The sequence below is a fragment of the Lynx canadensis genome, chromosome A1 (assembly GCF_007474595.2).
Source record: "Lynx canadensis isolate LIC74 chromosome A1, mLynCan4.pri.v2, whole genome shotgun sequence".
NCBI classification, from domain to species: domain Eukaryota; kingdom Metazoa; phylum Chordata; class Mammalia; order Carnivora; family Felidae; genus Lynx; species Lynx canadensis.
In genome coordinates this window covers 116,309,581-116,337,353 of record NC_044303.2, presented here as the reverse complement: position 1 = coordinate 116,337,353, position 27,773 = coordinate 116,309,581, and the positions used below count along the sequence as shown (strand labels likewise).

At 46.1% G+C, this 27,773-nt stretch overlaps 1 protein-coding gene across 1 annotated transcript in view; it reads right to left on the bottom strand.

Moving 5' to 3' along the window:
* The window catches only part of CYSTM1 (cysteine rich transmembrane module containing 1), a 42,403-nt gene that overhangs the window by 5,547 nt on the left and 9,083 nt on the right, over window positions 1-27,773 (bottom strand). The window contains exon 2 of the mRNA XM_030319617.1: window positions 20,590-20,811. Within this exon, the coding sequence (XP_030175477.1) occupies window positions 20,590-20,791 (202 nt within the window). The 5' untranslated portion in view covers window positions 20,792-20,811. The remainder of the gene's footprint in view (window positions 1-20,589; window positions 20,812-27,773) is intronic.

The window sequence follows — 27,773 nt, the reverse complement described above, 5'->3', positions numbered from 1 at the left end:
GGGTAACAGCCCTAAGAGCAGAAAAGTAGCAGAGAATGTTCTCCTCGTTCTCCTGCTGGGCCAGACGCATGAAGGCCAGAGCAGGGTGGATGGGAACGAGGAGCATGCAGTCTCCATTAACCTGCACCAGCAAAAGCCTCTCAGCCAAGGATAAATGGCTACAGTGCACAGAGACAGGGTCCTGGCCCCATTTTATAAGGGCTGCATGGCCCACGGTTTTATCATGTCGTGGGCTCAAAGTCCACCGGGGCACTGATTCTTTACGTCCTTAACTATGCAAAAGAGCTGTGGTTGGCTCAAGTGTGGATATGGAGAATTTCTATTAAGAAATTAATAAAGAGAATAACCATATAACCATCAAGAAAAAAATTCACAACCAGCCATCTCTACTTCCTAACTGAACTGACCTGGCAGTCTGGCCTAAAGAAGTCTCATCAAGAGGTAGAGACCCATGCCAGGACCGCTGAATCCATCAAAAGCCCATTATCCCCCAGGTGTGTACACCTCACCAGTTGCCAAGGGCTGTTGGACTAGGTTTAAACTGGTACAGGGAAAACCAGTCCCTGTGGCAACCCCAAACGCCAAAGTATTTAGAAAAATATTGTACTCCCCCATGAAAAAAATTTACATATAATTCTAATAATGTTAAATGCTGTATAAGATCTGGATGAAATAAAGACAAATTACAAGAACCAGCAGAGATGGGAGAGAATACTGTGCCTCACAAAGCTGCCACGGGTGGAAGAAAAATGGTCTCAACAGCCTCAGTTGTCAGTGGGCTCAGGGTTTCAGGTCCCCAAATGGAGCCAGATCAGAGACAAGGTCAAAAGGCCAGCCCAACTTGGGTCAGGAGGGGCAAAGTCAGAAAGAGCATGCACCCCTAGAGCAAGCCAGCTCTAATAAGGACACTACCAACGTCCACCAGCAAGTGACAAGGGTGCCCCCACAATCACAAAGAAGTGGCCAACTAAGTTGGAGTTGTAATGCGCAGTAGAAGCCTATCAAATATCAAAATGAAGCTTGATGTTACAAGTGGTGCTTAAGTTGGAGTCTAAAATTAGATGGTGAGTAAAGCTAACTTTTGGTCTGTAAGCCTAGCCCTCAGTGGAGAAGGGCAATTTATCAGAAAATGACCTTCAAAGACATCTTGCTGCTTGTGCTTTAAAACTTTGACCCATATGAACTGAAAGCATGAACTTGAACAGGTATTTATGCACCCATGTTTATAAGCAGCATATTCACAAAAGCCAGAAACGGAAGCACCCAAGTGTCCACTGACGGAGGAATGGATAAACAAAACATAGTTAATACATATGATGGAATAGTATTCAGCCTTAAAAAAAGGAAATTCCAACACATGCTATGACTTGGGCTAACCTTGAGGACATGATGCTAACACATATATGGCAATCACAAAAGGACAAATACTGTATGACTCCACTTACAAGAGATACCTAAAATGGACCGACTTCTAAGGCAGAGAGTAGAATGGTGGTTAGGAGTGGCTGGAGACGGGCTTATTGTTCAACAGATATAGAGTAAGTTTTCAAGAAGATGAAGTAAGTTTTGGAGATGGATGGTGGTGATAGCTGTACAATACGACTGTATTTAAGGCCAATGAACTGTCTATTTAAAAATGGTTAAAACGATACATTTTATGTTCTGAGTATTTCACCATATACAAAAACCCCTACATTCTTAAAAAAAAAATTTTTTTTTAATGTTTATTTATTTTGAGAGAGAGAGAACGTGCACGCAGTCAGGGAAGGGGCAAAGAGAGAATCCCAAGAAGGCTCCGCACTGCCGGCACAAGCCTAACACAGGGCTCGAACCCACAAACCACGAGATCATGACCTGAGCTGAAAGCAAGCACTGGATGCCCAACCGACTGAGCCACCAGGCACTCCCCAGACCCCTACATTCTTTAATGCTTTGCTTACTCATGAGGACTCCAGGCACCTCGCCGCCCTGGGAAGGAGACACCAAGGCTGAGCTTCGCAGCAGGCAGAACTCCAAACACGAGCGGTTCAGGAGCACTTACTCCCACAGCAGTTTCCCGCGGTTGGGTAGTGCCCACCGACCCTGGGCCCTCCGGGGCCAGCCTGGACCCGGCCAGCAAGAGGCACATCGTGCTCATAAAAAACCCAAGTCCACTCTGCCTGCCATACGTCCACCGGCCTTCCTCCCTAAACACTCCCGCAGACGGCTCCGATTGTGCGGCACCACCAGAGGATGTGGCAGACACTGCTCAGTCTCCCTCCCACCTCGTGTAGCCTGCCTCTCATTTTTCTGACACAGCCCTGCAGGGGAGTCCAGGAACAAAAGACACCGTACCCGACTCCGGGAGCTCACAGACCACTTGGAAAGAAGAGCCAGAGACCCATCTGAGGAGCCACACAGGGACATGCCACACTGGGTGGGACCAATAATAAACACAACTGGCATTTGGAATCAGGACATATCCTTTCAATCAGCTACAGGGAAAGTCATGTCCATCTTATTAGTGCCCCATCGTCATGTCTCTTTCTCTTCCACTAATGCAAGAAAATTTAAAGAAAAGATGGCTACTGAGTGTCTCATCAAGAAGTGGGCGTCACTTTAGTTTGGACCCGGCTTCTGACTGAGTCATCACAGCCCGACTCTCCTTGCCCCCAAAAGATGGCAGACAAGGTGGTTAATGCACGATCTGCCATTTCATACCCTGCTAAGAAGCTGGAAAGATGCCTGGAACTAGGGAATTGCAGAAACAAAGCAAGGAGAGAGAGATCAGAAAACAGAAACTCCCAATGTCCCTGGCTCTTGAATATGACAATGACTGTTATGACTTTGAAAGCTAAAAAGAAATCAGGAAAATTATTATTTTCCAGGTTTTCAGGCACTGGGTTACAGAAAAAATTGGAGAGGTAGTATATTAAGGGGAGCTGGCTCTTTGGGACTTGTCCAAAAGGGCAGAGATGGCCAAGGAGGTAGCTGCTGGGTTCTACCAATTAGTGTCCAGGCACAGACAGGCACAGGTTGCTCTGTTATCAGCAATGCTTGTCTGACTCACACTGAATGACGGCCTCAGGAGTTTCATTCAAATAGGACTTGCTGCATTTTGTAACAAGGTAAACACTGCCATATCGTTTTTACTGAACACAAAGTGTGTTTTTATCTTAGGTATACAGACCATAACTGGCTTCTACACGCACCAGATTCCTGTGTTACTGATTAACAGTTCTAGCAGATATATTTATGCAAAACACCCCAGGTTGTTTCTTCCCTCCACTGTCTGGATTAATTTTGCAATAGTAAAAGACTTGTGTTTTCAGGTGACTGTACCTCAGTTTCAGGCCCTGGTGAGAACAAGGTGAGTTCTCAGGTCAGGGATAGAACCGATGACCACTCTCAATAAACATGGTGCGGTGATTCAAGGCAGACCTCACTTTCTAAGGACTGTCCTGCCTCCCCAACTCCCTGCCCACCATTTCAGAGCAATAATGGTCATCCCTGTAGATCAAGAAAGAACTGTATGGGGTGCCTGGTCCCCACTAAGTCATCCACAACAATCTCTGCTGTTCTGTAACCCCAACACAGCAACGTCAACCCAAAAGGCAATGACAAAAAGTCCTCACCCACTGTGGTGAATGTGAGGCCAGAGAAAGGGAGATAGAGGTGTGGCCTTCCTTGTCTGTAGGGCTGTGACTAGAACCCTGCCAGGCTGGAGACAGGTCTGGGGTTTAGGGAAACAGCTTCCTTCTGTGGTCATCTGATGAGTTCTAGCTTGCTTGTCCAAAGAAGCCTGATAGAAAAAAGTCTCCAACATCATGACCAACTACCTTTCCACTGAAACCATGAGAGATATGCTAATCCTTGCTAGGAAAACCCTAAAGTGGTAAAATGAGTGGGCTTAGCCTTGGAGGCAGAGTGGCCATGCAGGGAGCCGCCAATGTGTCAGGAATGACAGAAGGCATCTGACCACTCCCCATCCACCGAACAGAGTTCAGCGGCCCAAAGCAGTGTGCTTATTTACAGCACCACCAGTGCGGAGAACAGGAGGCTTCTCAGCAAACTCTGGAGGTCCAGCACACTCAAGCCAGTACAATCATCACTGGCAGGAGGACCCCTCCTCAGGTCACAGCACAAGCAGACCCGAGTGACTGCTCCTGGGCCTAGCAGCTCGCCAAGGAACACTGGAGAGAGGAGGGGAGGGGGCCTTACAGTTGGATATCCTGGGGTCCACTCTGAGTGCCACCTGGAGGGCGTGATCACCTCTCCTGAGCTCAGGCTCCTCGTCTACAAAATGGGGATCATAACAGTACCTATTCCTTCACTGTGTTCTTCAGTAACTTAATGAATTAATCCACATAGGCCAGGGCCTAGTGTACAGCAGGTACTCAGTATATGCTAGCTGCTATTATTCCTCCCAAGACAAGAGACCTGAAGGTTGGAAGGCAGGGCTCCCTAATTGCTGAGCACCTGGCAGCAACATGGGCCCAGTGTAAAGCTGGTAGGGAGATCCTACAGTCAGTTTCCACTTTATAGGAGCAACCAAGATCTCTCTGAAGAATAAACACAGGATTCAGAAATGGGGTAAAAGAAGCATCTATTTCCCGTTGGTACTGCCCAAGCCCAACTGCTTGTGGACACCAGGCTGCTGGGCAATAACTGAGAAAGGCAGGGGCAGTGTCTCCTAATGATGTTTGCAAGCACACGGCCTTGGTACTTACCCATCCTCGCCCTTATCGGCAGGATGGAGCTGGTGACCACCCAGAACCCTCTACCACTACCCACCTTCTCCGATGCCTGACCAGGGGACTGGTCAGGTATTCTTTTTCAACCTCCAGGAGGAACTCTGGTGACCCTTAGCTCCTGATTCCACCTGGATAAAAATACTGAAGACTCCCTAGGGGTGCCTGGGTGGCTCAGTCAGTTAGGCACCTGACTTGGGCTCAAGTCATGATCTTACCGCTTGTGAGTTCGAGTCCCGTGTCAGGCTCTGTGCTGAAAGCTCAGAGCCTGGAGCCTGCTTCCAGTTCTGTGTCTCCCTCTCTCTCTGCCCCTTTCCCACTCATGCTCTGTCTCTTTCGCTCAAAAATAAACGTTAAAAAGAATTTTTTTTAATAAAATTAAAAAAAAAACTACTGAAGACTCCCAATGTCACTTGCAGCTCTATTTTCCTAGCCTAGCCCAAGGCACTCAGGAGTCCTGGCATATAGGAGATATGGAACAAACCAATGAATGAGTGAACAAATGAACCAACAATTTGCCTCACACATTACACCTTGGCTGGAAAAACCGTTTCCAGCCTGTCTTGCAAGCAAGCTGCAGGTTTGGGCTTAGCTATTCTCTGAAGCAACAGCAAAGCAGTACTAAGAAAAAATACGAAGGTCCTATCAGTTTTAAGCTCTAAAGGAAGGGGGTCACTCCCTCCTCTATCAGCTCAAACCCTTCAAGAGACCTCATTCAGCCCAAACTTTCTTGTAGTGGCTGAGAGAGCAGTCTCTGGTATGGTAACCAGCACTTTATCCCACAGGGGATTGAGCTGACCAGGGGGAGACCTTGGGAGTCAAGCGAGTAAAGGGAGCTCAGGGTCCAGAGGCTGGTTAGGCTAGGGAGAACGGGCCCCATGGAAGACACCTTCTCCCGAGAGGCCTCTGGAGAGCCTTTACTTCAGACGTACACACCCAGGGCATCCTGCCCATAGCCTTGAGGAGCTCATAGTTACCTGTGGCTGCCCAAGGGTACTTGGACAGGGCTTTTTTTGGGGGGGAGGGGGGGTGGGGGGTGCTGACCCTTCATGAACTACGCATGACACACATCCCACCCAAAAGCAAAAATCCATTTTTACCTATTAAGAACTCAAATACAATCTTGCACTCTCTCTAAAATCCTTCAGGTTGTCCTCCAGACAACCAAATGAAGTCATTTCAAGGGTAAATGGAAAAGCTCAGAGGGAACCGAAACACTACTGAAAAAAAAAGTCTACCGGCCATTTTCCCCCATCTTGCCCTAGAGAAAGCACAACTGAAAGGCATTGAGGGGCACCTGGGTGGCTCTGTTGGGTGAGTGTCCGACTTCGGCTCAGATCATGATCTCACGGTTCATGAGTCTAAGTCCTGCATTGGGCTTGCTGCTGTCAACACAGAGCCCGATTCAGGTCTGTCCCCCTCTCTCTGCCCCTCCCCTGCTCTCTCTTTCTCTCTCAAAAATAAACATTAAAAAAAATTATAGAAAGGCACTGAAAACATTCCCAGGCTACTACTCCCAATTTATGGTCTTTAAGCAGGTACGTCCTTGAGAAGAGGGGCAGATGCCTGGAACCCCAAGGAGAAAGCTCTGTCCACATCACCCCGCCCCTGCCAAGTACATCCCTAAAATCCCTAGAAGGAGACTGTGTGTGCCTGCACATGTGGGTGGGGGTGAGGGGGCGTTGAGTGGGGAGAAGGCTCTAGTTTCTTCTCCAAGCTGCAGAAAGCCTCTTAATTCTAAGGGCACCCTGAGGAAGTGTGCCACCTTCCCGTTCAGGATCTCAGCCTGGACACACAAGTCACCTTTGATCAAATGAGGAAAAAGGCCCTGAGCCTCGCGGTGGGAAGAGGAGGGGAACGGTACTGGCCTCTCAAAACCCAAAGAGCTGCAGCCCTGATGGCACACATCAGCAAGCTTCCTGCTGTAAGCTGATGAGCCTTTCCACAAGAGTCCAGAGCAAGGTGCATGTTTCCTGGAAGAGGGGAGCCAGGCAAGTGTGTACAGAAGACCAAGGCAGCCTACAGATACGGTCAGCACCCATTCACTGGTCTGTCTCTGTGGGTCTGTCAGCCGCCCCCAAACTGTCGGCTCAGCTCAAACAGCAGGGGAGCAGGGTCCTCTCCACTGCTGTACCCGCCACAGGCCAGCTCCTGCAGACACAGGTTCACCAGATTCGGGGTGTAGGCTTGCTACACCTGGCACGGTCCATTCGAATAAAACGCAACCCCCTTACCCTCTCTGTGGCTTTGTTTCCTCACCTGAAAATGAGACAATAGAACCCATCTCTTAGAACTGTTAGGAAGAGTATATGATTAATTCTTTGAAAAGCAGTAAGCACAGTGCCAGGCACAAAGTAAATGGACAATAAATTATAGCTGTTATGTTATGAACTAAATAAAAGGCAAAAAGGAAAAGAAAAGCAATCTATGTTAGAGTTTTACACTGTTTTGAGATTTTTCGTAACAACAATAACTCGGGGTGGGGGCACACTCCCGTGTGAAGTCAGCAGTGCGAGACTGACGTCTAAAATGGAGCCCTCGATGACAAGTGACCACCACTCCTTAACGTGCATAGTCTACAGGGCCAGATGCAGCAGATGATATATAGGACCTAAGGAATTGAAAATGAGACTAACATACTAAGTGAATTTCAAAAAGGGCTGCATTAAAAAAAACTAAACACGGCACAAAAGATTCACACCAAAATGTTAACTCCTATCTCTGGGTAGCAAAATTAGGGTATTATTTACTTTCTGTAAGTAAGAGCTATCTCTGCAATTTAAAAAGGTATTTTCAAAACAAGGCCATGTGTCTGTGAGAGAATGGCGATATAACCCAGGAGCAGCAGCTTGCAGTGGGGCAGATGCCTTAGTCGGGGTGTGGGAAAAGCCATTCTCCTGGGCCCCAATCATTGTGGATGTGGTCACCACAACAGTGTTAGTGGTTGTTGGGCTGAGCCCTCATCCAACGATGTGGACACTGAGCCTCATCTTCACTGTTAGCATTTTCATTATAATCATCCTATGCCGTGTCCTGCTTTTTAGAGCACCTCAACTCTGGGGAGCCACAATATAAGCAGAATATAGATTTCCCCCCCTATGGCTAACCACAGTGACCACTGGAAAGCAGGCGCTAGGTATGTGCAGGCACCGTGCCACCTGCTGGGGGTGCAGGTAGCACCCTGGAGCCGGCCTCTCCAGCACAGCAAATGCCTGCTACTACTTGGAGGGTATGAATGTTCTAGGGAAAGACTCCTGCCACCGTAGGTGACCCCACGCTGACGGGAAAGTCCCAACACCAGGGTCTTGGCTCCAATCCTAGGGACTGACCGGCTCTGTCCCACCTGCACCTTCCAATTTCCCTAGACGCCTTTTACCCAAAGCAGTCTTCCGGTTTTTTTTTTGTCCACCAAACCAATTTTTTCATGGTTATATCAATGTAACTTTAAAAAGCTTCTGTGAGAGGTGAAGGGAATGTATAGGTCCCATGTGAAGACTAGGTAAAAGGAGTATTAGAGCAGAAAACCGAGGCCACACCCGGGTGGAAAGGGGCAAAGAACAATGAAGCAAACTGGTCTGGGAGTAGGTAAGACTCCCAAGATCTTCTGTCTCCCCAGGCCAGCCAGGTGCGACCAACCGGCCTGCTGTGTCAGCAGGCACTGAGCACATCCCACCAGGCAACTCAGTAAACTGGATCTGCAAAAAGCAGTTTCCTTTTTATACTCCAATACCCCTGAGTGCTGGGCAGGCCAATGTTTTTGAAAAGGCAGAATAGAGAGTTTTGCAGAAAGTATGTGACCCAAACAGAATGCATCTCTCAATCCAAGAAAACAGAAAAACCTGAGGCCATCTTTAGGGGCCTATGGTTCCCATGTCTTTGTGACCAGACTGTCTTCACACGATGCCCAGGTCCATGACACCTACAGCAGTTCTTAGAGGGACTTTGTTAAAGCACTGGGCCTTGCTGAGCAGATCTGCCAAATTAAAGCCTGAAGTCACGATTGTGTGAAACAAGAGTCAAATTCGGTACCAAGAGCCCAGCACATTCACTCAAGGCCAATCTCACGTGCTTTCGTGAAAAGAACGGAATAGAGTTGCAGTTGAGTGTCCCCAGAAAGAACACGTCTTACCCGTAGAGCCCACTTCCTGTACCACTCCTCACCAGCAGCTATTGCTAATTTTGAAGTATTCTAAGGATATTCTCTAATGGAATGCAAAAAGAGCATAAAAGTTAAGAACATGGTGTGAAATCAAGCAGACCTGGGTTCATTCAGTTCATGGCTCAATGAGTTACTTTATGACTTTAGGCAAGTTATTTCCTCTCTCTGAATCTCAGTCTCCTCATCTTTAAAATGGGAAACCACCAAGACTGCTGTAGGGATTAAACGAGATAATGTTGACAGACCACCTGAAGAATAAGATCTAATCAGAAATATTTAACATTTGGGGCGCCTGGGTGGCTCAGTCGGTTAAGCGTCCGACTTCAGCTCAGGTCATGATCTCACAGCTTGTGAGTTCCAGCCCTGCTCGGTCTCTGTGCTGACAGGTCAGAGCCTGGAGCCTGCTTCTGATTCTGTGTCTCGCTCTCTCTCTCTCTCTGCTCCACCCCCCGCTTGCAGTCTGTCTCTGTTCTCAACAATAAACGTTAAAAAGAATTTAAAAAGAAAAGAAAAGAAAAGAAAGAGTTCACATTGATTTAGCACCTGACACAAGGGAAAAAGGAAGATGAAGGTAGAAAATTTGTTTTCCTCATTCATGGGAGGCCACGTGACAAAGGGAAGCACTGGGTCGGCTATGTGGGGGCCCAGGGGCAACATATCGTAACTCTAAGACTCTGGCTCCAGATCTGTAAACTCCGGGATAACTACTCAGCCTGAAGGACTACTTTGAGAACTGAAGCCAAGTCCACAAAGCTCTCAGCCCAGCATCAAGCACCTCACTAGGTACCCAGTAAATGGCAGCTGCGGAGGGGCATGGGCCTTGGGGTTGGATTGGGTTTTGAATCCCAGCTCCACCACTTCCTAGCTGTGCAACCATGAAAAAGTTAAGTTAGCCTTTTTTTTATGCTTCAGATTCTTCATCTAGATGATGGGGATAGTTAAGGCCTATCTCAGAGGGGTGTTCCGAGGACTGAATGAATTAATATATAACAGCGCCTGACACACAGCAACCACTGAAGTATTAGCTCTGTTCTTTAGCTAGCTATTTAATAATTAACAATTAACAGTAAATATTTAAACATTTGGACCACTAGGCGCGCCTAGGGTGGCTCAGTCGGTTAGGCTTCCGACTTGGGCTCAGGTCAGAGTCTCACAGTTTGTGATTCTCAATCTCGTGACGGGCTCTGTGCTGACAGCTCAGAGCCTGGAGCCTGCTTCAGATTCTGTGTCTCCCTCTCTCTCTGCCCTTACCCCACTTGTACTTGGTCTCTCTCTCTCTCTCTCTCTTAAAAGTAAACATTAAAAAAAAAGCCACTTAAAAATTTGGACCACTAGACTCAAGCTCTTATTGTTCACCTGTTTTTTTGTTTTTGTTTAAGATTTTGTTTTTAAGTAATCTCTACACCCAATGTGGGGCTCGAACTGACAACTCCGAGATCAAGAGCCAAATGCTCCACTGACTGAGCCAGCCAGGTGACCTTCTGCTGGTTTTAATATAGGGACTGGTATCAAACACCCAGATTCTCCAGTCTTGGACTAAAGAGAAGCTCAGAAACAAAGCCTGTCCAGCCAGAGGTCAAGAGGGAGTTCAATATAGTTCCAAGTTCCCGAGCCTTCCTCCTGGGCAGACCACTAGAAAAAGGCATATATTTTTCAGCTGCTGATGAAACTGTTTAGGAATGCTTTTCCTCCACTGGGTTCAAAAAACAATGAGCAACTTAAATTTTTCATTATGCAGACTCTACTGCAGTGGCCCTCAAAGGTGATTTGGGTCCCTAGGGGGGACTCTGGTAACGTCTGGAAACGTTCTGGTTGCTGTAACTGAGCAGCCACTACTGGCATTTAGTGGATAAAGGTGAAGATGCTGCTAAGCATCCCACAAAGCAGGAGACACCCCACCCACCTCTAACAAAAAGTATCCAGTCGGGGTGCCTGGCTGGCTGAGTCAGTAGAGCATGTGACTCGATCTTGGGTTTGTAAGTTCAAGTCCTCTGTAGGGTACAGAGATTACTTAAAAATAAAATCTTTTCAGAGAGCTTTTATTCATTTTTTTTGAGAGAGTGAGCAAGCAAGTGGGGTAGGGGCAGAGGGAGAGGAAGGGAGAGAGAATCCCAAGCAGGCTCCATACTGTCAGAGCAGAGCCCGATGCAGGGGTCGAACTCACAAGCCATGAGCTCATGACCTGAGCCGAAATCAATAATTGGACATTTAACCAAATGAGCCACCCAGGTACCCCAAAAATAAAATCTTAAAAAAAAATTATCCAGCCCAAACGTCAACAGTGAAGTGGAGAATCTTGCCCTATAGGGAGGTTGCTTCTGATCAAGTAAAGGAAGGAAGACAGTATACGCAATGCCCTCTGCACTACAATGGCAGCCAGGTACAAATGACACGTGCATGTAAGCAAGAACTGCCTGGGAAATAAAAATGCAAAAATGATTTGAGACGATGGCATATCTGGACTATGACCGGAATTTAAAAAATTGTTTTGTATGTGAGTTGTTACTATGTTTAGGGACCAGCGAAGAAGTGAGGGCCAGCACTCACGGAAGCAAAAATGACTCAACGCTCCATCTCTCAGTTGTGATCATTCCCATAGCTGATCGCAAGTATTGTTAACGGAGCTCCACCCCCTGCTACACAATGAATTTTCTGCTCGGGTAGCGCCTGGGTGGCTCAGTCAGTTGAGTGGCTAACTCTTGATTTTGGCTCAGGTCATGATCTCAGGTTGTGAGATCCGCCCCAGGTTGGGCTCCATGCTGAGTGTGAAGCCTGCTTAAGATGCTTGCTCGCTCTCTCTCTCTCTCTCTCTCTCCCTCTGCCTCTCTCACTCCTGCATGCTCTCTCTAAAAGGCAATAAACAAACAGACAACACGAGGGAGGGAAAGGAAGTGCAAAGTCTTTTCTGCAATTTCAAGCCCAAAGTTGAAAAACTTGAAAAAGCTCATTCCAGAGTCTCACCTGTCCCCTCTCCTGCCTCTCTCTAAACTCCTCTTCATCTTTCATCAGTCAATAAAACAATTACTGGGGACTCAAACAGTCTAATTAGACAAAGTCTCTGCTATCATGGAAGACCTTAATTCTATAACTACAGCTAAGATAAAAAAAATTACAAACCAGTGGAGGACAGAAAGCTGACCCAGACTAGGGGGTGGAAAGTAGCATTCAACGTCGCTGAAGTGCCACATGAGCAAGATGGGAAGGATTTAATAAGGGTTACTTGAGCCAAGAGAGGCGTCAAGACTTTTCAGTCATACAGAGGAAATACCATTTACGAAAGCTACGTGGGAAGAGAGGCCTGGCGAGGCTGAGGAAATGAACTGGAATCTGGTAGCAGGGCCAGAACATGAACGACCTCAAGCCTTTTGGAATCCTGGCCTTTATTCTAAGAATAATACCAAACCATTAAGGAGGGAGAAAGAAATGTTGAAACCCTCACCTTGTGTAGTTCCTACTCCGCCATGCCCAAGGGTTAGGGGAGGAAACTGCTGCCACCAAAACCTCTTTACCCTCAGTGAAATCAAAACCTCTGGCCTCTCACACAGAAACCCAAGCTAGTAGCAAAGCCTCCAAACTAAATGGAAGCCATCAGAACACTGCAAAGAGAAGGAACAGCTTCTCCTCCAAAGCAAGGCTCAACAAGTTCTCAGGTCAATGAGCCATAAAGACCCATGCCATCTCTGAGGAGGGAAAAGAGACCCTCAAGATGGCTGAGAGAAATAGTTGATGTCAGAGCCCTTGTCAAGAGCCACAAATACCAGGGGGACCCCAAAAGGAGCCCATCTTCCCTTAGTTGAGGGGCCGTGTTCAGGCTGCATCAGGCCACAGTCAACTCCCGTCTCTAGGTGTGCACTTTCATCTGCACAGGGCCTGGGGATTCATTCTGTCAGGAGATCTTTCTCAAGTCCCACGACCAGCTACTGTGCTGGGTCTGGGAAACGAACTGTGTCCATCTCCTACTCCTTCCCTGTTCATCTTCCTCCTCCTCTCTCTCTCTCTCTCTAGAGGCCACCATCCTTCTGGCCACTGGATCTGTCTCTTCCTCACAGCAAAGAGTATATGTGACTAAGCCCACTTCCTGGGTCAGAAACCACAGCTTCTCAATTATGACAGGCCTGGCTAATTGTTTTTTAAGTTTACTTATTTTGACAGAGAGGGTGCGAGCGGAACAAGGGCAGAGAGACAGGGAGAGAGAATCCCAAACAGACTCCACGCTGTCAGCACAGAACCCAGTATGGGGCTAGATCCCAAAAACCGTGAGATCATGAACCGAGCCAAAGTCAAGAGTTGGACACCCAAACGAACGAGCCACCTAGGTGCCCCTGGCCTGGCTCGAGTCTTAAAGACGCTGGCCCAGTCCCATGTGAAACATAAGGGCATTCTAAGGAATTCCATGCGAACACCATTTGGGCACCAGAAGACTCAAACGAATTACCTAGGGTCTGGGCTAAGAGATGTGAGAGGAAGGCCAAAGGTTAAATGGGCTAAACAAAGAGAAACTGAGGATAAGATGTAAAGGAGTGTTTTGTAAGGCAGCCAACTCTTGCCACGAAGAACCAGGAGGCCAAGATAAACGAGGAGACCAACAAGGAAGAAGCACAAAAGAGGCACCAAGTACGCCGAGTGCAGACCTCAGGCGATGAAGGCAGCAGCGGAGCAGAGCCCACTGGCGCGGACCACCTCTCCTCGAGCAGAGCCGGTGAAGCAGAGACAGGCTCCAGTGAAACTGAGTATGAGAACGCCCCACCACTCACTAGCTCCGACCTTGGCAAAACCCCTCCTTTGAAAGGACCCACCTCCCAGAGCAGTCAGGCCAATTAAACAATAAAAGATATACAGCGTTCAGCACCAGGCCCAGCACACAGCGGCTCTCAGGACCACTCCCAGGATTCTCCCCAGAAGAGGACTAAAAGAACCCCAGGTAAGGCCTAAAGGAGAATGACTCACAAGACACCTGGGCAGGTAGAGGATATCAGGGGGGAAGAGGACGCTCGATCATTCCACAAATAGTAGGAACTATTTGAGTGAACCTAACATACAAAGGGGCCGTACATATATGTATGTATAAAGGAGCTTATATTCCGGCAGGAGGAGAGAGGCAGCCAAGGAACACATAATAGTACTACATAGGGAAAGGAGATGAGAACAGGGATAGAGAGTGCCCGGGTGGGGTGCCTGTTTAGGCAAAGGGTGAAGGGAGGCAGCTGGACGGCCTCTATGACTACGTGCCTGCAGACTACGAGAAACGAGAACATATTCCTTTAGATTTCTGAGAAAAGGCAAAGCCCTGGAGGGGAGTGGACCTGGTGAGTGAACGGGCAGCCGGAGAGGGCGGGGCAGAGGGTGCAGGGGGCAGCTGGCTCTGAGAGGGCCTTGCTGGTCACTGGAAGGTCTCTGGCTTTTACTCTGAGTGACATGGAAAGCAATTAGGGAGTCTGAACAAACAGAAAGCAGACAGCAGGAGCGAGAGCAGGGAGGGAGACCGGCCATGTGGCCATGACTGCAGAGGGCGACTCAGGAGTTGTCCCAGGTGCCTCAGGCCAGTGGGGATGCTCAGGGGAGACCCAAGTGACACTCAGCAATTGGCTTTCCCACCTCGCCCCTGAAGGCTTCCTGTCTTCACCACCCCCATCCACCCATAAGCAAAAATTCAGAAAATTTACGTGGGCTGAAGGAGAAAACTAAACTTCCTCTCTGCCCACAAACGTGCCATAAACTGTACAAGGCGTATTACTTTATTCTACATCACAGTCCTGTCATCCCAGCTTTACAGAAAAAAACCCGAAGCCCCGGAAATGAGAGACACTCCACCTAGATTCCTAAGCCAGTGCTGCTTTTGGTGGCACCGGGCAGCGCCCTCGCTGGGACATTCTGTCATCTGATACCTGGCAAAGGCGGCTCTGAGCTGGACCTTATGCTGGAAAGGCTTCCCAGGGCAATGAAAACGCCCGATCGGAGTTTCTGATGAAAAAAGGCATAAAAGGCTCCAACAAGCCAGGCTGTAATTCCACACCTGAAGCCAATTAGCCAGAGATGCCAGACCATTAAATTCCTTCCTCTTCTATCCTCACAATGACTGATGAGAGCAGTGTCAGACACCAAGAAGAGCATCCAGAAGGAGAAATATGCCATTCGATCACCACCCTCCCCCCAACTGCTGACCTTGGACTAAAGGAGAGGCCACTTTGAACTTCTAGTTGGTTGGCCAATGACCCAGTAGGGCACTCCTGGAACAGACACTCTGCTTTTGCATCTTCAAATTACAAAGAACCGTACCAAGGTCACTTTCAGTTCCTGATTTGCAGGCCTAGAAACCCAGTTCAAAGGCCAATTGGGCTTTTGAACTCCATGGGGACATCCCAAGGACTCTGCTGTAATAGAATTTCTTTCATTTTAAATCAATACCTTGCCTGATATTACAGTCCTAACCCAGAAGAACATGTATAAAATCCCAGTATCTGGATTCGCAAGAGGTAAATAGCATGGGAAGGAGTGCAGAGGGAAAGGGACCCAGACAACTCACCTGAATTCACAACCACCTTTCGAAATGGCGGCATTTCCATTCCACCAACACACATTTACTGAGCACATACTATGTGGCAGCACTTCTCTAGGTGCTGTGGGAGGCAGAGGTGAAGGAGAGAAAGCCTCTGTGACGCTTCCAAGGGGAGGCAGGCATGCAAAGATCACCGCGGTTAAGTAACCTGCCCAGGTCCCTGTGTTTGTGGTGGCTGGGGGTGGGGTGGGGTGGCAGTGGGGGAGTATGGAATGGGCTGCAAAGGTGGGTATTTTCCTGACGTGGGAGTCTGAGAACTGCTGTGAAACATGCGGGCCCATAGCACTAGGATGAAATGAGGAAAAGCACTTAGCTTGGAATCACGACTACATCCTTCTTGAACTCGCTGACCCTGGGGAAGTCACTAAACCTCTCTGGGCTTTGGTTTAAATCTCTCTAAAAGGAGGAGGTTAGCTTACAAGGAATGGTTAAGAGGCTTCATCTCATCCAGTTCAACTGGATTCAAGCCTATTCACAGCCACTGCCTAGGGCACCGTGGTAAGGAGGATTGTGAGGTCACATTAGGGCTAAGCAGAAAGGACCACATGAGACTCCGAGGTCTGCCATGAGCTTGGAAGGTGAGTAACCAGGCGAGCACCTGAGGACCTCCACTGCTGATGATCTGAGGGTATCTTGAGGGGGTGTCATTTTGATTTTGGTGGCAGCATTTTAAAATGTCTCTTCTTTCACGACTTTCTCACCAATTCACAGAAATCTTCCTTAAATCGATTTTCTAAGACTGGAGATACTGTTTTGTTTAAATTTTCACTTTGAACAATTCTGTAACTACGGCACGGTCAACAAGAGCCTACCAGCAGTTTTGTTAGAATGCCTCACTGAACAGGAGTCTACCTATCACCACTGGGACTTGCTGTAGGGCTTGCAAAGGTCCCCCAACACATATGCCATTCTGCAGTGTGGCTTTGCCACTGTCCTCCCAAGCACTGAACTCTGTCTCGCCCCCCTTGAATCCCACCCACACAGACCCATGACTGCTTGGGCCATGGAGCGGGATCCAAGTGCTGTTGTGAGTCTTCCGGGCCTGGGCAGGATGGTTACACGGTGGTGATATAAGGTTTGGGGAAATCTGGGTGAAATCATTTGTAGTATTTCTGCATCCTTTTTTTAAGTCCGCAACTGTTTCAGAACTAGAAATTAACTAAAGTCTGTTTCCTTTTTCTCTTTTTTTGCACACGGACACTGAAGGAGTCCCACTTCCTGAGGCCACTGTGTTGTCAGGATGCCCAACTTAGTCCCACTGAGGAGCCAAGTGGAGGAGAAGAGGGAAAGAGAGACATCAGATGCAGGGTTCTGTGGGGTTTTTTTGGTATTTGGAAGAGCAATTATTTGTTATAATGAACCGGAAGTACAAGATTTCACCAAAACAGCAACAGTTGACAGAATATGGCTGAACTTAAATGAAACTTTCAAGGGAAATAAGAGTGTGAAACAAAGCCCATAGGAGTGAAGAAGTGCACTGGTTAGGAACACATGTAAAGATAGTAGCGTCTAAGCGTGGGTATCTTCTGACTCTCCCTCTGACTGCAGTCAGACTGCCATCACGCTCCCACAACCCTCTCCCTTCTGAAGCTTCTGCAAAACCACACGGCTTCTCTGTACTGCAGATACAAGCCAACCCAAGAGCACCCCTTTAGGCATGCTGTGTAGAGCCAAGAGGAGAGTTCATAAATCTCATAGCCAACCAAGGGCCTCGATTATCATCTATGTTCCAGCCCCAGGAGATGCCATGGGGAGCAGAGATTTCCACCCAAGCCCTTTCCAAAGTACAGAATCTCTAACTTGGGGTGGTTGTAACATAGCACTATGTCAACCTTTCACCTGTGGCAAAAAGCCTTCAATTCTGGTTTGGCAAGATCTAGCTATCTGAATGAGTCTTTTGGACCTATTCCTTGGGCTGAGGTTGGTTTCACAGTCTTCTTGGCTAAATGCTTTTGTTTCCCGAGTTCCTTTTTATATAGCATCCCTATTCTTATTTCATTAAGATTTATCTTCCCACATATCTGAGGCTATTAGAGACATTTCCCCCCCTTTTTTTCTCACAGGTTTTTTGTTCCTTGTGTCATCTCTGTCCTCTCAGAGTCCCTTTTTTGTGTCTGTGTTGGTCACTGTCATTTTGCAGCCTCTACTCAGGTCTCTGGCAACCCTCTACTGTTGGTTAATTTTTAAGGCTGAGATGCTGTCACTTGCAGTCTTAAGAACCTTGGCGAAACGTAACACAAATGCTGAAAGCCTGCACTAAGACGGCACCAGCTAAGTTGACTGAATTCAGACATTAAGGAGGTAAACTAGACAGAACACAAAAATTAACTTAATTCAGAGAGGAGGTGCTCTGAAAGAAGTCTGTATAGGCTGCAGCTGAAGCACATGGGATTGGTTACTTCTACCATAGAGGTGGGATACCAAAGGGGAAGCTTCATAGAGGAGTGACATTTTGTTTCACCCCTGAGGTGTGCAGGGTGGGGCAGAGCAGAAATGCAGGGTGGGCAGTCACAGGAGCAGCGTGGCAGGTGAGAGGCCCCGTCTACTTACAGATACCAGATGATGACACCCTTGACTTGAAGTGGATGTAATGACTGATGAGCCACCTGCTGGTCTTGGAAGGGATGGGTGTATTTTGTGCGTGGGGAGGGCTGGGGAAGACATAAACTGCTGGGTACAGAGTGGAAAGCAGTAAAGCGTCTGCCAAGATGGTCACCAACAATTCCTCCTGCTCTACATTCACATGCTGTTCCTCCTGAGACAGAGTTTAATTTACACGAATGTTTATAATAGCCATGACTTACTATTCATCACAAAAAGTAGAAACCCAAGCATGAAGGGATAAAGAAAATGTGATATATCCATACAATGGGGTGTTATTTGGCAACACAAAGAATGGAGTACTGACACACGCGGAGGAGCCTTTAACACGTTACACTAAGTGAAAGAGCCAGTCATAAAAGGCCATATTATAGGATTCATTTTATAAGAAATGTCCAGAACAGACAAATCTACAGAGATAAAACAGATGTATGGAGGGGGAAGGTTAAGGAAATGGGAGTGATTGCTAAAGGATATGGCTTTCTTTGGGGTGATGAAATGTTCTGGAATTAGCGGTGATGGTCATACAACTTCCGACTATATCTCTCAATAAAGTTGTTACCAAATCGGGGGGGGCGGGGGGCAGGGTATCGATGACATCTATTTCCCCTCCTATCGAATCCAGCCAGCCTTGTGACTTGCTTTGAACAAAAGAATATGGGTAAGTGATGGTGGACCACTTCTGGGCCTAGACATGAAAAGGCTGGCAAGATCGTACATTCACCCCCTTAGAAGCTAACCACCATGCAAACAAGCCAGGGTAGATGAGAGACAACAGGTAGAGAGGGGCCTCATGGAAGTAAACCAGGGCCCTACTCATGTGAATGAAGACATCTGGGACATACCAGCCCCGACCAGGCTGACAGCTGAATTAAGTGACCCCAGGAGACATCATACGAAGCCAACTCACAGAATCATGAGAATAAGTCACTGTTGTTTTAAGCCACTGAGTTTTGGGGTGGTATGTTATACGAGGGATAACTGACACACAACCTCTCCAAGCCTCAGATTCTACCTCTGTAACATGGGACCAAAGCTACAGGGCTCTTGTGAAAGTTACATGAGGCCAGTACTAGGTACTAGGCTTCAGAAATACTAGTTGTTACAGTTGTTATCATTAAATATCATCCCAGGAGACCCCAAATGTATTGCAAGTATACTCCTTGGTAAGCCTCATTCCCACAAGCACCTGTCACCTCCAATCACATGGTTTTCAAAAAACTGGTTTCCCAACAAAGAAAATCAAAAGATATTTTTACTACAATTTCTACAGTAAAAAAAACAAAAAACAAAAAACAAAATTCTGAACCATAAACAGACTTAGATTCTGCTTAGCTATCTACCCAGCTACCTACCCATTCAACACACCTTTATTAAGTCCTTACTGATTACCAGACGCAGATTAAGAATAACTAAGAAGACCTCCCTCCTTTGAATCAGAAACAGTTTCTACACAGAAGCTGTTGACAGAATGGACTACACACTTTCACTTCAGCTGAAGGATGTACCTGCAGTTATAGATAAATCTCAAATCATCCAGCTGGAGAAAAAAGTTATAGGCACAGATTCCAAAGCCAAACCATCAGGATTCGAATCTGGAATCTGCCTCTTCTAGCTGGCCAAGTCCGTATGCCACTCTGTGACTCAATGGCTTCACTGTAAAATGGGAACAACCTCATAAGATTGTTCCAAGAATTAAATGTTAATGTACATAAAGCTCATAAGAGACCACTTGGCACACAAGCACTCATTAAGAATTAGCTAATCTAAAAACCTGAAGGCACTGTAAAAGAGCAAACCAGAAGGTCATACAATAGTTCTGACAGTCACCAAGACATCTAGCACAGTGCTTCTCGAGATGTGTCCTTTCTAATCCACCACAGATTGAGACGTATTGTAAAATGCAAGATCACCTGCTTGAATGTCACAGCAATGTCAAATTACTCTACAAGTTCTTCTGTTTACTCGTACTTTCTGTACTTATCACATTCACAGACTGGCACTTATCTGCAGAGTGAGCTTTGAGTAGCACTGTTCTAGCGCACAAGAAGGACTCATAGGCCTGCTGAAAACTCAGCTAGCAAGTTCAAGAGAATTATGAAAACATTTAAGCAAAGAACATCAACCCAAGAGTAGGGACAAGAGGATGACTTGGAGGTCAACAAACCAAGAGAGAAAATAATCCCAGCAGGCCAAATCTAAAATACGAAACTGGGTGTCAGGGCAAGAACCCAATCAGTATTTCCCCCACCGGTACCCCAAAAGGGGCCATCAGAACACACATCGACCAGGAAGTCATCAGCCCCAGAGGGATAAGAGACATAGAGGAAGTAGAAAGAACTGATGCAGGCCTCCTGAGAAGTCCTTCTCAGGAGTTAGAAGCTACCTTAAGCGGTCACCAAGCCTTGGGAACGTCAACCACAGCACACAAAGGCTAGCGTGCCTTGTCTGCCAAAGAAAACATGCAAACATTTCCTTTGGTGACATGGGACTATGCACACGCACACCCACATACACATATACACATACCCAACTCCCAGTACCTGTGGTTTTAGGAGGCTCCTGAGGTCCGCCCTGCCAGCCATACTGTGGGTATCCTTGGTAGGGGTAACCCTGAGGAGGTGGGTAGGGTCCCCCCATAGGTCCTGGAGGGTAGCCCTCTGGTCCCATTGGTTGTTGTGGATAAGGTGGGTACGGGGCCGTCGGACCAGGGCCCGGATACGGTGGAGGGTTCCCTGGGTTCATCGGGGACCTGCAGAATGTACCTAAGAGACAAACAATGAAAATTATTCTCATCTAATCCGTGGAAATCATTAGGAAAAAAACTTCAACCCAAGAATAAATTTACAAAATCCCTTAAAGGATCTCAAACCTCTGGTAAACCTTCAGTTTTGCCCATTGTTTCTTTCTCACCATTCCCACAATTGACTAATTAGCTTATGTACCTGGTTATATGCCTTCTGCCTGCCTTCCTCACTAGGCATAGGCTGTGACAGCAGGGATCAGGTCACCTTTGGATCATCACTATGACCCTGGAGCTTAGCATGATGCCTGGTACAAGAAGAGGATTTTTTTTTTTTAATTCTCGGAAATGTCCACAAATGTGGCTGCATACATAGCTCTAGGAAGAAGGCAGAAAGTCTAACGGCACTAAACTTGAGTCAGACCAGTGGAGGCTGAACCAGCACTAGAAATCCTCCAATAAACAGGGCTGGGCCACGCTGGTTCCTCTAACAGGAAGCACTGCGGCAATGACCCACCAAAGACCCACGGCTCTCAGCAGTTGAACGGTGTGTCCAGGCTTCACTGGACTGAGGGCAGAGCTCTCCACACAGGATGCTGAGCATCTCCTCAGACCATCCAGGCTCCCAGGACCCTGGAGGGCTCACCAGGAACCCCCACATTTGTGTGTATAGGTTCCTGTTCTTGGTGGTTTGCTTCTGTGAGACAGGCCATTGCTTCCCAGCCCCCAAACGCTCGTTAACCATTCTCATGACTGGGCTTGAAGTCTGGTGGGCCGGTATCTCCTCTCCATCAACCCTGCAACCCTTGCAGTGCCTGACATTCCAAGGACTTCAGATTAAAAGTATCACTGGGGAATGCAAAGTACATATTCTGGATGAACGTGCTATCTGTCATCTTACTGCCTTGCACTGTTACCCACCTGCAATACTGATATTTAACTTTTTACCTATTCAGAGGTCTTCTATCCCCAATTAAAAAGTTAACAGAAGGAAGACTCTCATACTCAAAATTTAATAATTTCACTACTTGTTCTCCATAACATACAATCGATAAATTTGTAAGGGACTTTACACATATGTAAAGAACAAAATAACTATAAACGTTCCCTAGAAAATCCGGATTCAAATAACAGTAGACTTGGCAGGTCCAACAGTGGCAGGATGAATCCCACACAATCACATCCCCCTACACAATAGTGGTCACATTTCCAGTCAGGTATCCATCCATTCTTGCCTCCATACCAGCTCCAGGGTGAGACCAGGGCTACCTAACCCAGTCCAGGTCACCCTTTCCCCTTTGTGATCAAGACTGGTTCAAGGAATCCAGGACTAAGCCAGTCACACATGGCATCCCTCGGCCGCTGGGATCGGTTCTGAAGTGGTTTGAAAATTAAGAGCTTGGCGCTCTCCGAACACACTCCCAGCCTCCCTTTTCCCTGAACTCCGGCACACACTAAGTCTGGCAAGGACAGGGCTTCTGAGCCTTGAGGAAGCCAGCCTTAAGGTGAAGCAGGCACTTCAGAAAAGCAGAGCAAGAGAAAAAAGAAATGGGATTCCAGATGACTTTATAACAGTTTATAAAGAAAACAGGCTGAAACCTACCCTAACCTTTTAGACCTCTACAGAACTTCCAGGTCTAGGAACCAATAGTATAGTAGGCTAATGAACTCCTCTGAGCGACATTCAAGCACGCGTACAGTTATACAGTGCTGACCGCCTGGCACTGTGCTAAGTAGTGAGATACGGAGATAAGTGAGGCTCAAACCTATGCCTTGGGCAACTGGTTAACAAGGAAGACATAAGGAGAGTGATTTTTAGAAAAGTGGTAAACAGACAGCTAGATAGGAGCAGGGGCTTAAACCCAGCAGGAGGTGAGTGTGTCACTTGAAGGAGGTGATTATAAATTCAAACTTCATAATATGGAGGCAGAATGGCTCCAGAGTCTCTATTTTGACATCTGCATTCTGTCCCTCATTTTAGAGGCTCTTATTTTTCCAGGGGCCTAACAGGGATTCAGAAAAAAACTAGAGTTCTTTCCTTTCTCTGCTCTCTGCCAACATGACATCACACTCTGACCTGGGAATGGCTTTTGCCTTATCCTAATGCAGACTTCTACCAAGAAGGCTGTGGAAAACCTAGTGAGCGCTTGTTTGCAATAGAACTCAGTCTCACTGACCCTTTCCCCCCAATGGCTATTCCATTATTTACTTTTTAAGTCACAGAAGAACACAGTCATCGTAACTAAGCTTTCCAGAAATTCAGTATATGGGGAGTGGGGTCTCCTGTGAAAGGGCCTAATCCCATTGAAACAGTATTTTATCTTGATTAGTCCAACAAGACCCTGTAGTAATCATCATTCTCACTCTACCAAAGTCCGGACCAAAGTCTGCAGACATTCTTCTGAGAACAGTGACCCGTGAGAAGGAAAAAAGAACAAAGCGTATAAAACTATTACAGCTTCAGACTTCAATGTTTCATGACTCATCTTGATCTATCTACTTACATCTATCCCCATTATCCCCATGCTGTTCTCTTCCTGGAACCCTCAATAATGTATGTGTCCTCTCTCCTCCCTCCATCATGTTTCCCCCTCATTTCTGGGATGTACCTTTCTCCTTCTACCTGAGGAATTACTTCATGTCTAGGGGGGAAATCCCAAGAGGCACTTATAAAGAGCATACACCACGCAGGCACTCCAGCTACCGTGCCCCCTCCTTCTGTTCCTGTGTTCTGAAGACACACAGTCATCTTAAAGGGATAAAAATCTGCATCGATCTTCATTTTCCTTCAAGTTAAAAAATTCCAGTAAAAGGGAAAGCCACAGAAACAGCATCTGTGCTGAGATCAAAGATCGTGGGGCTGGCATTTGAAAAGCACGACTTTGCTTAATCAATTGGGAATCCCAAGTTTGTACAGAAGCCAACCAAAGCAAAAACAAAACAAAGGCTACCTAACACTGATACAGTCTAGTGCAAAACACTTAATATAATCAAAACACAAATGAGCTTTCAATTTAAGGTATGATACTGAACTCTGCACCATAAACATTTTCCCTTTATAAATTTGCTCAGGTGAAATACACACCCTACTATACCAGAGGGTGTTACACCAAGGGTCAAATGTAAACTGGAAGTTGTACTATTAAAGATAAGTTAGGGCCTCAAATAAGCTCAAATCAAGCAGCAGCCAAGATCCATTAATAGACTGCACTGAACACTGCAGTGTGGCGATCCCATTCCAGACAAGCTCCAAGTCCCAGGATTAGCATTCAGACATACAATGAGAAGACCAGCAACTATGCTTTCAGAAAGTGGTCCTGTAAGATAAGACCTCAAAGTACACACACGGGAAAGAATGGTATGTTTCAAAGTTGTTATTGTTTTTTAATTACAAGATGCCTGGTAGCCTGGCATTGACCCTGAAGAGAATACAGTAAAGAACTTTCCTCTGGAAAAACTAAACAGCCCCAATGGAAAAAATATTATTGATATCAGTATTTATGACCCCGTAAGTCTGCTCTCAGATGTGGACTAAAGTGTATTGAGTCCATAAGAACATTCAAAGCAGTTGTATTTATAATAGCCCCACAGTGGGAACTGTCCAAATGCTCATCACAGCACAACAGATAGCTTGTGGTATATACAACAGAAAACTGTCCAGCAAAAAAAAAAAAAAAAAGAAAAGAAAAGAAGAGAAAGAAAGAAAGAAAGAACAAATATTACATGTGGATGAATCTCACAGATGATGATGAATAAAAGGAGCCAGATTCAACAGACTTCACACTGTAAGATTCCATGTATATGAGGTTTGAGAACAGCCAAAAGGAATCTACGGATATTGACTGGAAGAGGCACAAAGGAAGCCTTCTGGAATGATAGAAATGTTCTACATCTTGAGCTGAGTCATGTTTATATGAATACTACAAAAACCCATTGAGTTGTACATTAAAATTCTCACACTTTAAGTTGTACAGTAACAGCAGACAGACAAAATTTGGCTAAAAGGAAAAAAAAACCCACTTATAGTGGTTTTCCCTGGGTGCTGAAACTATGGGCAATTGTTACTTATATTCTTTTGTATTTCTGAAAGTTTTAATAAGGGAACTTCTATAGTCAGGGGAAAAAAAGGTTTTCTTAGTGCCTTCTAACATTTTCAGGCTGCTCATCTTAACTTCTAGAACACCTCTGTAGGCCTCCTATCTATCCACTCACAGGACCCTGAAATCCCTTCCTACTACTAATTTAACCCTTGTTGGTAACCTCTTTTATATCTGCCCTTCACTAATTTTTGTAGTCATTTCTGTAATTATAATTCTTTTTTCACAGGCTACTTCAGGTCCTTAAGTTCTTTAAATGTTTTCTTTCTGCTTCAAACTAAGAAGTCACTTGGCTGAGTATCAGACACGGGAGGAAAAAATTCTCTTGCTTACATTCAGACCTCTTTGCTTGAAACTATTCTTATCACCAAAGCCAGAAGTCATGCTTATCCCTCCATCCTCACATATCCTCCTTCAGAATTTATAAAATTGTCTTAAAGTTTAAAAGCATGAGAGCAGATCTTATTCTAACGACCTCCTCTGTGTCTTTTTTTAACTCCTTGATTTGTTGGCCTTTTAACAAGATCTTTGTAAACAGAGTATTTATATTCTAGGTCCCTCACTTTTTCTTGATTCTCATACCCATAATTTTGGGTATGGTTTGTTGGGCTAAAAAAAGCTTTAGAATTACTGGTTTTGTGCCGCTCTATCCTCTGAGGCTTACAGTTTTCATTAAGTTTTAGCACTGGCATGTTGGTTTATTCCATTCATAGTCATTTGTTCATTCCACAAATACTTCCAGAAGCACCCACTGTGACCCAGCACCAGCGGTTCCAGGCACTACGGACATAATGGTAAGCAAGAACTTCCACTGGGGCTAGTGAGAGAGGCAGACATTAATGTCAGCAATTACAAAACCAAGCTGAGAAGGAGGAAGCACTTAGCACAGCAAGCTCAAAGTAGAGACAATAAGTCCTGGAAGTCAGAGAAAGCTACTGAGAGGAAGCAATTATCACATTGAGAGTTAAGCATAAACAGAAATCCCTGACTACTCACGCTTCACTGTCTGGTAAGAGACAACCGCCTGTGAGAAAGACCTGAGCACACTGGAGGAGGTGAATGGGTTCATTATGGCCAAAGTAGACAGGATGGGATGAGGCCAAAGGGTCAGCTCACAAACAGCCTTGCTAAGAATAAACCTCCATTTCACTGCAGCTTCCTTTTCTACAGTTATTACCTCTTGTAAAAGGATTCACCCAACTTTATTTATGCTTGTCTGGTACTGTTGGCAAACCTAACCATTTGTTTATTCAACGATAAACAGCATTCAACAATATTAAGGACACGACATCCCAGTACCAGGGGTATGAGGCAAAAAATCCTAGCTGGCTTGCTCTCACCCTTTGGTACTGCTAACAGTAAAAATAAAATGACTCTTTACATTTGTCTGTTATTGCATCAGATGGAAAATGCTGGAAGTTCTCCAAATTGCTAGGGTATAGTGATAGTTTGGCTATAAAGACAAGACAAAACTCACTATGGGCAGTCACCTTAATGAGTTCTGTAATTTTACTGAAACAGGTGCAAGAAGTGTGCAGGAATGGCCCCACCAGTACAGGAAGTTGTGTCGCAAACAAAGTGACTGGGCAGGGAGCACAGCTGAGAAGTAACAAATGGCCTCTACTCTGAACCCCAGAGCCCAGACCACAAGGACAGGCATTCCAGAACCATGGGCCTTCGCCTAGGGACAACCTACTCCTGACACGGACAACTTTACACAAGAGCCCCGGGGACTAGCAACAGCAGGGGATTGGCCTTTTAAAGAAGGTAGTGATGCTCCCAACAACAGAGCAACGCCAGGAGACCCGTGAAAGTTAGTTATCACAACATGGGCAAGATCTGTGATTTTATAACTTGCTCACCATTTCTAACACATTTTGCGGTACCACCATTTCCTAAGTTGGTTTTCTTTGGGGGGCAGGTTGGAAGAATATAACCTGTACTGTTACTTCATCATTGTCCAAACACCGATTCTGGTGTCAATTTCCCAAATATTAGCCATCCCCTACCTCATTCAGGATCGTTTGTTTGCCAGTTCTACCAGGTCCTGAGCTGCCCTCATATAATCCATGAATGAGTATTAGAGCATGTGTTTTGTGTCAACACTCTGGCCTGCAGCCTCTCTGTGGAGGACACAATGACACATATCTCAGAAATGGCACCTTTCACGGAACAAGGGCATCAAAAGGCACGTGAAAGTTGAAGAAATAATGGTGGATCATCTATCTCTGGAGGCCCTGTCCTAGAGTAATGAAGAGCTTCAAACAGCATCTAATTTTCCTTTCTCACACAGAATTTGACATAAAAACAAAAACTAGAGAGGAACCTAAAATCCTGCAAACTATTTAGCAACATGGTTTGGTAATGCCATTCTGGTTAGTGCTTTAAGCCACCATCCCCAACATTAAGATAACACAAAGACGTAAGCATATTCAACTTGTCCTGATGCATTAGTAATAAAGTCTAAAAAGTCATCCCCATGTTAATTATCCACATTACTATGTGGATATTTATGTGGATATTATATAATTATCAACATTATTTGAAAATATTACAGCCAATCAATCTCACCTCCCTCCAACATTAAACTTGGTATGCATATTTTATTTTTTTTCTTCTATTTAAAAAAAAAAATTTTTTTTTTAATGTTTATTTTTTTTTTTGAGACAGAGACAGAGCATGAACAGGGGAGGAGCAGAGAGAGAGGGAGACACAGAATCCGAAACAGGCTCCAGGCTCTGAGCTGTCAGCACAGAGCCCGACGCGGGGCTCGAACTCACGGACCGGACCGCGAGATCATGACCTGAGCCAAAGTCGAACGCTTAACCGACCAAGCCACCCAGGCGCCCCTGGTATGCTTATTTTAGCATTCAGCCAGCCTGGGAGA